The 11,094-nt window shown below is 39.4% G+C and overlaps 1 protein-coding gene across 1 annotated transcript; it reads right to left on the bottom strand.

The window, feature by feature from the left end:
- Positions 1–402: 402 nt before the first annotated feature.
- LOC139730007 (transmembrane protein 18-like) lies at positions 403–10,028 on the bottom strand. Its single transcript, XM_071640929.1, has 5 exons — positions 9,936–10,028; positions 8,297–8,414; positions 3,388–3,442; positions 2,341–2,434; positions 403–1,252 (listed from the first exon to the last, which is right to left on the bottom strand). Exons 1-5 carry the CDS (start codon positions 10,005–10,007, stop codon positions 1,106–1,108), a joined length of 486 nt encoding a protein of 161 aa, XP_071497030.1. The 5' UTR covers positions 10,008–10,028; the 3' UTR covers positions 403–1,105.
- Between the last annotated feature and the right edge of the window lie 1,066 nt (positions 10,029–11,094).

An 11,094-nucleotide genomic window follows, 5' to 3' on the forward strand; every position in this document is an offset into this window, starting at 1 on the left:
TTTTTACATGATCATGGCACATAAAAATGAGTAAAGATGCATTGTTATAGAAGCCCTGGGGGCTGTCATGAAAAAGAAGTAAAAAGATGAAGAATGGTTGTGAATGTCAACTCCTACATGAATTCAGCACCGAGTTTGACTTACTTCCTTCCAACAAGACTTTCTTCACCAACGTCAATGAATAAAGCAATGTACATGCCACGATATGCACAATGTACTGTACACGGCATATATTTCGGGAGTGGTTAAATTCGCAATCGTGGAGTACAATCAGCTATATAAGGCAGTTTAGCAGGGTATTAAATACGCATTTTTGTGTTTGCTCAATTTTCAAGTGAAATATGAGAGCATACTCAATGAAACTATATACATTTTAGGTTAAAGCATGAATACCCCATAGGTGACTGTGGTACTGTGGTAGAGTGGTTGTGCAAAAACTGAATGTGTGAATGCTTGCTAAGTGCACAAATTCTTGCTACAAGTGCAAGCCATCCTTTTTTTGTGTGTGTGTGTGAAGTGTAGTCTATTTCAAATTTTAGTAGAAGTAGTACTAGATTTTACAGTTTATGCTTTCTCTAAATAATTGATTATAGACAATAATGAAGATGACTTTATTTCATGGAATACCAGGGGATATCGCACTCGTTAGGGCCAACATTCCCTGGTATCCCATTCACTGTCATCCATTATCACATAAACTACATAAACATAAGACTGGAAAATAAGTTAAGTACAGCATGAACAGTGAAAATGAATGACAATGAATGACATTTCTACAAGATGGCCAACGCAAGCCGACACCACGAAAGGATTAATTTTCTCAACACCATGGCACAGTCCATGCCAATCACACATTGTCCAGGGGCTTTCTACAAGAGATGATGCAAGTTGCCTTCCAACAAGACTAGAATTTTGACCACTGGGCGAACTCTTGAGCAGTTCTTGATGTCTGAACAGTAGAGCAGCGAGAAGAAAACAAATCAACGTGAAGGATCCACATGTAATGTTCCTCCCTCCGTTGTGCAACATGCGTTGGTACATCGTGACAGTTTCCAGGGAATGCAAAAGTCGGGGCACTTGTGGCTTCAGCTCACTGTCAGAGGCATCAGTCTTTCTTTTTGCTCTCATCGTTCTTTTCTGGAAGTGTTCCCGCCGTCTCTGACGTCCCTTCGATCGGTGCCTGCAGCCTCTCCTTCAGCTGTCCTCGTTTCACTGTCACGATCATGTGAGCTGCCGTATGGAGCCAGATGCACTGAGGAGAGATGGTATGTTTTGATTGTGACAAGTTTGTGAGAAACGGTACACCACAACGTGATGACTAGTCCTGGAGAAAAGACCATTGCATTTTCTCTTTTACGTTCTTGGAAGAGTTTGTGCAAATCTAGTCATTTGAACATCTATACAAACAAGTAATACTCAAGATTTAAACAGTGCCTCACGTGAGTGTCCCTGCATCTTGCTTTCTTTATGTTTTGGACTAGATGCAGATGGAATGGTGTTCACATTTAGAGCTTTCTTTTATGTCGGAACTACCAGCCTTAAGACCCTTTTATTACAGAGATACTCATCCATGTTTACTCTGCTCAGTGTAACAATTTATCCAGAATACTCTCAATACTTTGCCTTGAGAAATACACACATAACAACAAGTGTGCCCTTAAATGTTTGTTTGGCTGGCTGGTTGGATGGTTCATTTTAATACCCACACTGTTTTCTAATCAATTAAAGAAGCATAATACATTAAATAAATGGTATCTGATATTCAAGTCACTACAATTGTTATCTGTGAAAATTCACTGATCTTTCTATATCGGCTCTCTAAAACTTATCACAATCAAATATTGCATTCATACCCATGTGTGAGAGTGAGAGTCATAGCTTTGGACACTCGGATGAGTTAAGTCTTTGTGCACCATGGTATACACCTCCTATGTGCAACATTATTCTGAGACCGCATCGTGAGAACATCATTAGAAACGTTCAGTTTTTCAACGCCACATAACTTTTGTACAAAGGTCTACACTACAGACAGAGCATTTAACAGCTAAGTTGTAGAAAAAAAAAATTGCAAGCTTTGCTATGATGTAAATTTCATAACAAAGCTATGGCTATACTTTTAATTTCCTGTGGCATGCACTTAATCTTTTTTGTGTGTGTGTGTGTGTGTGCGCAGTTGTGCTCCTGAGCAAAATATGCAAAGTAGGTAAGTCGTCTACTGAGACAGGCATGCGAATATGGCACAAAAAGAGTTACGCAACATTGAGGATATCATTTAAATCATATTTGTAAGATAAGAACTTAGTATACACTGTAATATGATGAACAGATGCAGGTACTTACAATCATCACTAAACAGTTTATAAGAAGGGGGATGTTGTACACCACAGATATAAAGAGCCCACTTGAATCGAAGTACTGTAATCTTGAAAACATCCTGGAGGTAAAAGAGATAATTCATGATAAGAACTTAAAAAGTTAATTGATTACATATACAGTACTTCTACAGAATCAATTTAATAATGTTTACATCTAGCAGGAAAGAATACCTTTATTGGAATAGCCAATCACAATTGGGTAAATAAACAAAAGAAAGATGTCACTGAAAAAAAAAAATGTGGACAGACTGCATTCCTCTGGCACCACTCCTAAATGATCTTTCGAGCCAGAGCTCCTAGTATTCTGCCTGGGAACTAAGACTATACAGTAATTATAGTATGCAGTCTAAATTTTTAGGAGTCCTTTTTCTCATACTATCCCATCTACAATGTGTACATACTTAAATATTGACAAATAAAAACCTAATAATGTTCCTGTTAAATTGCACAGAACTTTCACATGCACTCTCTGCAATTATACATGTACTAAGAAATCTTTCTGAAAGTCAACATTAGAGAAGATACAACACAAACTGAGCATGGTAGTGCTATTAGCGATGGCTTGGCCTATTTTTCAAAATCGGAAACGTCCTTTTCATTTTACAATTCCCCAAAACACAGGCATATCATACAATATTGTGAGAATGACTATTACCGTGACAGCATTACGAACATGATATGCACATAAAACAGTAACGACAATTTGCCATCTTCCTCCAAATTTGCTTAACCCTTGTGTCCTGTAAATTCAATCTGCTAAAGATCCTTTTTCATCAGCATTCATTCATTACTGACCTGACTATCAGTAAGCCAGTAAACTAGGGCATTCATTATGCCTCAGTCCAACAGGAAGGTAATGGTAAGAAAAGAGGGATTAGGCAATCTCTATTCATAGGCAATTGATTTCCAGGCATCTGCATTGGTTAGTGAGGAATGTGCAGTAAATTTCAAGAAGCATAAAAGTGGGTATAAAAGTATGTTATTCCTTGAAACAAAGACATGGATTACATACCTGTAATGTTTGGCAGCATACTCATTGAGATACTCAGACAAGTAAATCATCAGTACTGCAGGGACAAAACAAAATCAAAACATTTACAATTACAAACTAGCCAGGATAAATGATTTATTATTATCAAAGAAATCTTGAAATTTCACCAACAAATTTGAGTCATAGTTTTGTACAAAAAGATTCACTGATTTGATTCTTCAGATACACAGCTCAAGAGTATAAAATAGCAATTAAATGTTCCCAAAATATTCAATTGTAGTATCTATTCTACATTTATTGGAACAATGGAAAAACTGAATGTGGAGACTTCAGAACTTCAAACTACCTGTATTGTAATTTGTTCCAGCTGACTACTCATTATGAATGCTAACATTCATTGATGATTATTACACTGTTAAAGCCCCCCCCCCCCCCCCCAAGAAGGTCAACGTATTAGCATCTATACTTGATTTTTCCCTTTGAATATGCAAGTAATCATTTCCCAAATCCCTAAGGAGCATGATACAGTATTCCTATTGACAGGATAGTTACAATCTTTACTTCACCTTTAGTTATAACCCATTGCTTTTGAAACTTGTAACAAGTAGTGGAAACTTTAATAGTAGTGCTCAATGAGATTATTGGGACCAAGAAAATTTGTTCTATATATATCTGATATTTTATTATATCAGATGTCTTTGAGTTTCCACTGTATGAGGCTCGGTATCAACATGCACTAAAATGGAAATACATATAAGTGTTGTATCATAAAATGATGGCACAGCATCCTTTGTTGTAGTGCTGATTCAACAAAATTAAAGTCATGTGCTGCTTGAAGGTTGCATAGTGAAGTAAATGAGGGAGAAATGCTTTCAGTAACACCATGTGTACATAGTCCTAAATTGCAGTGACTATTGCTTGGCAGAAGAAGAGCCTAGAAAGAGAAGAAGTGTTGTAAATGGAAATATGCGGTCTGTTATTGTTGCGTCAATGCGTTGAGGCGCGTTGTGTCCATGCCAATGGCGCAGTGTGCGTGTGGTTGGCATGGGCACAACGCAACTTTTATTTTTCATGTGAATATAATGACGCAGATTTGATTGATTCTTGATTCTTCACTTTGACCTTTCACTTGAGAGAGAATGGATGGTATACTAATGTATTCTCTACGAGCTCTGCTATGTTGAATAGTTAATAGGCCTGTATCTGTTATTCACTCTGTATTCGACATGTAGCTGAGGATAGTGCGGAGTTTAGACTGTCTGTTTGATTTGCTCAATAAATCATTGCAATTTCAACTCATGGAGACTGTCAGCGTCATCATTAACCCGGCTTACAACAAATGGTGTCAGGAGTGGGATGATGACAGCCTGGCGGATTGCGACGTTCTGACGGTTCATCGAGTTGAAGAACCCTGATCAACGAATAACAGCCTCGAGTATGACGGAAGAACGATCCACGTTTCGCTCCGAGGAGACCTGCTGTTTTGACGACACTTTGGTAGCGGACAGGAGTATGCAGGAGTGATCTTGATGGTGTACGTTGATCAGCCCTGGTAGAGCAACGCTACTCTGTGAGGCAACTTCAAGATGATCAGGCTCGTCGGTAGCAGATTGAAGACTGGAGCAAATGGTGCATCGAGAGTTTGCCGTATGTCTATCAGCGCGAGTGTACCACAGGAGCAGCAGGACATCGATCAGGATGTGACAGTTGGAGCTGATGGCATCTCACGCACTGAATAAGACGGTATTTGATAACTTTCGTTTAAACCGAATGGACTTCAGGCAGATTTTGACCTATGATGCCATTTGGGGATTACGTTTCATGTTTGAAAATGATGTGTCTTAATTGGTCAGTTTAACTGCGTAATTAGTCATGTGTGAACAGTTTGTTTATAAGGATGTGCAAAGTGATAATTGCTCTTCGTCATCATATCGACAGGCAATAGGGTTGTGTGTAAATCTCGCTCTAGGCCATGCTCAGATTGAAACGTTTAGTGGGTATTGTGAAGATGGCACTGAAACACCTTTTTCTAACTGGATGGAAGGATTCAATTTTATTATTGAACCTTTCCATTTCAATGATGAGGAGAAGGCTTGGGTTTTGGTGAGCAACCTTACGGGGTCAGCAAGAGAGGAGATTCTTTATTGTCTGTCTGACGAGAAGCGGAGGAGTTTCACAGAGATTGTAAAAGCTCTCCGTCTGTGTTTTAGTCGAGAGAATTCTCACTATTTGCGATGCTTGTTCTATAATCGTGTTCAACATGATAGTGAAGACTTAGCAGACTTCAGTAGGGCTCTCATGCGTCTTTATGCCAAATTGGTAGATGCTGCAGACGATGAGAAGGAAGCTGCGGCTCTGAGGCAGCTTAGGGATGAAGCTCTGTCAAATCAGTTTGTCAGTGGAACACGAGATGAGAGGGAACGAATTTTGTTGAGGCGTTTGCACATGAAATATAGGGGAGGCCGATTTGAAGTGCTGAGGAGAGAAGCACTGTTAGTTCTCCGTGAAGATTGTATGCTAGAGGGAGATGGGCTGAAAACTGGGAGTGCTGATGCTGGAACACAAGGAGTGTTCACTGACCCGGTTGCTCAGCAGCTAGATCTTTCCTCAGATACAGCTGGACAGGAGAAGAAGGATATTTTGGATGGGGGATCGCAAATTCTGGGTTGCGTTGATGTAGATGAGGGTGGTGCAGAAATTGATGCTGGGGGACATGGACATGAGTCATGTGATGAACAGGTTGATGCAAAGGATTTAGATGCTGGGGTGCTTCTAATTGCACAACCTGTAGGAGAGGGTACCAAGAGGGTTCCCGAATTATCACTTGAAGGTCAGGATGTCCAAAAGCATGCAAACGTGCAGCCACAAAGAACTAACGTAGCGCCAAAGGAGCGGTCAATTCCAAAAGGGGAGAACATTTCTCATGGTGACATTGTTGTCAATAATGTAACAACAAGGGAGGCATGCATACCTAACTGTAACATGTGGAAGCATGGATGTCATGTTCAGGGAACGGTATGGGGGCCCTGGGAGTCAAATTGGAGACCGGATTTAGGGTTGGTCGCTGCAGGTTAGAAATCCGCTGTCCGTTCATGGAATTTGTTGTGAGTTGATTCGCTTACAGTGTATACGTTCATGACTGCAGCTGAAACTTGTGTACCATCTCAAGTAGCAATGGAATTATAGGAACTATGCGCGTTAGAGATGCAATATCAATGCGAGAAATGATTATCAAGATATGGTTGTTTTCATTGATATGTGATTGATAAGAAGTTTCTAATGAGATATTGGAATATAGTGATATGAAAGTATATTTGAAGTCACTACTACATGGAAAAATGAAGGAACTAAACTATTGTTTTCATTGTTTTGTTGGAAGCTGAACAACATGGCATTCTGACAATATTAGTGGTTGTTCAGTGAGTCAGGGACGTTTGATAATGAGAAATAGTTGGTCGAGAATTCATGCTTTGAATGATCCCTTAATTTGTGCGAAGTTTTGTAAATGAGCAAATCACTGACTGTGACGATATGACACATAAAGCGGGGAAGTTACCGTATATCATAGCGGAGAAGCTTATTTTTGTTAGTTGTGAATTCTGACATTCTGTGACTTCACTTTGTTTCAACTGTGAATTTCGTGATATGTGTTATATTGATTCATTGAGAAGTACATTACTTTTAGAAAATCGATTATTATCATACGGGTCGTATGATATAATCGCGGGGAAGTTGTTGTGTTGTTGTATGCATTTGGCATGTGTATTAAGAGACTTGTCTATATATATTGCGTCTCGATAAATTTGAACTATACACATTGATGTATGGTTTTATATACAATGTATAGAACATGTTCTGTTACGGCATGTTTGACGGGTTTTTATGCATTGTTTTCTCGGATATTCTGTACATAACTGACAATGTGGGACGGTTGAGTTCTACATCGAAACGGAACTGAAGAAAATTGTAAAAATTGATGTGTTATTCTCTTGGCGCGGAACATGTATGCCATGTATTAAATATGAGTTTGTATGATTTACTGTAAATTTGGAAGATTCAAGAGTTTCGGCTCTTGGCAGATTTCATGTATAAAGTTCAATCTTTTAGTATTTCGACGTTTGTATATTTGACTGGAAAAGCGGGGAACACACGCTTTCCTGAAGTATATTTTTGTATATGTGCTGCTAATCCGCTCTTATATGGAATTGCTGTAAAGTGTAACGATTTGACATGAAGAGCGGGGAATTTTTTGTTATGTATTATTATGTATAATGTTATGAAAATGATATGATGTAATTGGGATTATATAACCCATGGTTGTGTTATATAATCGCGGGGAAGTTTGTTGTAAATGGAAATATGCGGTCTGTTATTGTTGCGTCAATGCGTTGAGGCGCGTTGTGTCCATGCCAATGGCGCAGTGTGCGTGTGGTTGGCATGGGCACAACGCAACTTTTATTTTTCATGTGAATATAATGACGCAGATTTGATTGATTCTTGATTCTTCACTTTGACCTTTCACTTGAGAGAGAATGGATGGTATACTAATGTATTCTCTACGAGCTCTGCTATGTTGAATAGTTAATAGGCCTGTATCTGTTATTCACTCTGTATTCGACATGTAGCTGAGGACAGTGCGGAGTTTAGACTGTCTGTTTGATTTGCTCAATAAATCATTGCAATTTCAACTCACGGAGACTGTCAGCGTCATCATTAACCCGGCTTACAACAGAAGTTCTACCTGAAACTAAAAGTCATCACTTCATATACTTTTACATGTATAACATAAATCTCATGAAGACTCTACATAGAAAAATCAACCCCTATCAGCTTGAATCAATAATATGGGTGAAAAATATATATTCTGTGATGTCACTCACTTGCTGTGAGATTTGAAGACATATTGGGAGTAAATATAAGATTTTCTTACACATAATGAGGAAGAGGATGATCTGGAAGTTGTTGTACTTCCTGGTGATGATGGTGATGATGAGACAAAAGAGGTGAAATGCAACCAGCGAGAGAAGCCAGGGCTCCGTCCAGTCAATCTGTGGGAAACAATGAGAGAAACAACTATATGCAATGATCATCTCCTCTTAAAGTAAAGGAGACAATTATATTTACCATTGGATACTCTGTGCTTTAAGCAAAGGCCAATGATATTATCACCCCCCCCCCCCACACACACACACACAAATAGAGTTGCATGAATAAATACTGGTACACTGTGTCTAAATTAATACTAAACTTAAAACTGAAACTAATACATTTGTACCCCATTTATACTGCGAGTGAGTTTCAAGCCTCTTCGAAGAGGTTCGAAAACCCGCTTTAAAAAGTGGTCTCTCGTCTCTTCATACTGCACGAGCTGATTTCGGCCAAAGCAAGCCCTAGTTAGCAGGCCCTAGCAGACCCAACTGGCTCCGTTTTCATGGCAACCAAGTTCCCCTCCAAATACATGGCAAGGGATTTTGAATTTCTCACATAACTGCAAATATGATTGAGTGTGCAAAGTGTGCAAGTTGTGTGGTGTTTTTCAGCGGTGGTTGGTCAATGTTATAACTTCTAAGCCGGCAACAGAGTGGCTTCTCGAACCCCCAAGCATTTATACTGCAGCCAAGGCTCTTCTAGGCTTGTATAGTATAGTTGCAGTCTCTGAAACCCCCTCAGAACCTAACCTGACTGCACCTCCTTTTTCTGAATTCTATCAGTTTATACGGACTTGAAAGGCTGTTCGCGTGAGGCTGCTAAAGGAGGCTTCAGAACTCCCTTTTTGCTTCAAAGCATACATACACTGGGTGTAAAAGTAAAGTTGAACATATATATGTACAACAAAATCTTAAAGGACAAGTTCACCTTCATATATGTGAATTAATTAAGAGAATGCAGCAATATTGATAGAACACATCATAAAAATTTGAGGAAAATCAGACAATCTGTTCAAAGTTATGAATTTTTACAGTTTCAGTGCCGCCATCGCTGGATGAGAAGACTACCAGAATTACAGCTTGTGATGTCACATGTGTAGAACGACTAAAGAAAATACCAGAGCACTTGACTTGCCTCTTTCAGAAGGCAAGAGACATAATATTACCCTTATAAGTCAGCGACAAGTCAAGGGAATGTTTACTTCATTGATTTTCCTTATTCATATCGTTCTTTGCATGTGACATCATTTTAATCTATCCAGGCAGTATACGTAGGCCTAGATAGCCCTAGTCTAGTGTCGTAGTGATAGCGCAGAAACTTTAAAAATTCGTAACTTTTGAACAGATCGTCCAATTTTCCTCAAACTTTCACTGATGTGTTCTACTAATATTGCTGCATTCTCTTAATTCCATTTTGTGTCACAGAGATTAATTCGCAGGACAACTCAAGGGAACCGAATGCTACTGCAGTGACAGTGTCTAGTGTGTGTAGTGTGCCACAGCAGAGCAGGAGCCGGGAGTGCAGCCGCGCCGCAAGACAAGAGTCGGGGTGCCTTCCCGTGCCTTTGGCTTTGACCTGCCCCACGGCCCACCACGAACCAGACTGATGCTTACAGATGTAATTACCAAAGATCAACTTACATGCTTGATAAATGACCACATGCTGTCTATTTCCCCAAGTCTAACAGAATCTTTTCCATCGTCGTTGTCCATCGCAATGGTTGGAAAAAAGCAGAATTGTTGCTTAGTCTGGTAATTACACTGGCACCGTAACGCCACCTCACGTACAAACACATGCATTACGTGTCGATATCATGCACTAGGTACATAGAGCCATAATATCTCTATGTATAGAGCTTTATGCACTTCGTGGCTTCTTTTCAGTTTACCTTTTGAAGGTTATGGCAAGCCAAAAGGAAACGTCATTTTTGTTTACTTATTTTATTTTTCGTCGAATAACAACCAAATGCATTTTGTCTGCTTCGAATTGCGAATTAGGACGTTGGAATACAAAATATATACTATTGATACATGTGATAGTAGACGGGTATCTTACAAAATCTCTTTTTATGTCTTAACTTCTGTGATGGAGCCGCAGTTTTGTTTTATTTTTCTATAAGAATGGAGGTGGTGACAGTGGGGGTGGGGTGGGGAGGGGGATTGGTAATGGAGGCGAGGGAAATGCTCTTGGGTCAAGGAAAATTGATATCTCTCTTCCACCTCCCTGGTATCACCCCTTCCCCCTTCCACGGTGACTTTGGTGACGGGAAGAAACTCGGGATTGGGACCCTCGCAAATTTGTGGATTTTGGTGTGTGTGTGTGTGTGTGTGTGTGTGTGTGAATTTTTAAATCATTATTTTCCGTGGGTTTTTTTTTTTTTTTTTTGATAAGAGCGTGTGTGTGGATGGGGGGGGGGGGAGGGGGCCCCTGCTCTGATTCACAAGCCTACATTCACGAGCAGCAAATCAATTCCAATGCTAATGTCAATATGACCAATACAGAAAATACGTCAAAAAGGGTCCATGACGTATGATGACAGTCTATTCAGAATCTCCAACATTGTGGCAATAATGCAGCATAGTTTTTTCTCCCTTATATTGATTTGAATTCGTTTTCTTTAAATGAAAACAAGATATCAGTATGTAAATTTTATGTATTAGGCGTAAATATTCACAATTGAATGACATGCGCATTAAAAATCAAAATAATAATGATAACAACAACAACAACAACAACATATATCTTCCTTGTCCGCATGCACATGCATGGTCTGCGTCAACCGTGATCACCATCATGTAT

The sequence above is a fragment of the Diadema antillarum genome, unplaced genomic scaffold (assembly GCF_040938485.1).
Source record: "Diadema antillarum isolate AM-2024a unplaced genomic scaffold, OU_Dant_1.0 seq00000286_RagTag, whole genome shotgun sequence".
Lineage (NCBI taxonomy): Eukaryota > Metazoa > Echinodermata > Echinoidea > Diadematoida > Diadematidae > Diadema > Diadema antillarum.

Coding starts and splice junctions, on each gene's coding strand:
- LOC139730007 (XM_071640929.1), bottom strand. CDS start 10,007: ATGGACAACGACGATGGAAAAGATTCTGTTAGACTTGGGGAAATAGAC. Junction 8,415..9,935: donor TGTGGTCATTTATCAAGCAT/GTAAGTTGATCT, acceptor TGTTTCCCACAG/ATTGACTGGACGGAGCCCTG. Junction 3,443..8,296: donor CATCCTCTTCCTCATTATGT/GTAAGAAAATCT, acceptor TTGTCCCTGCAG/TACTGATGATTTACTTGTCT.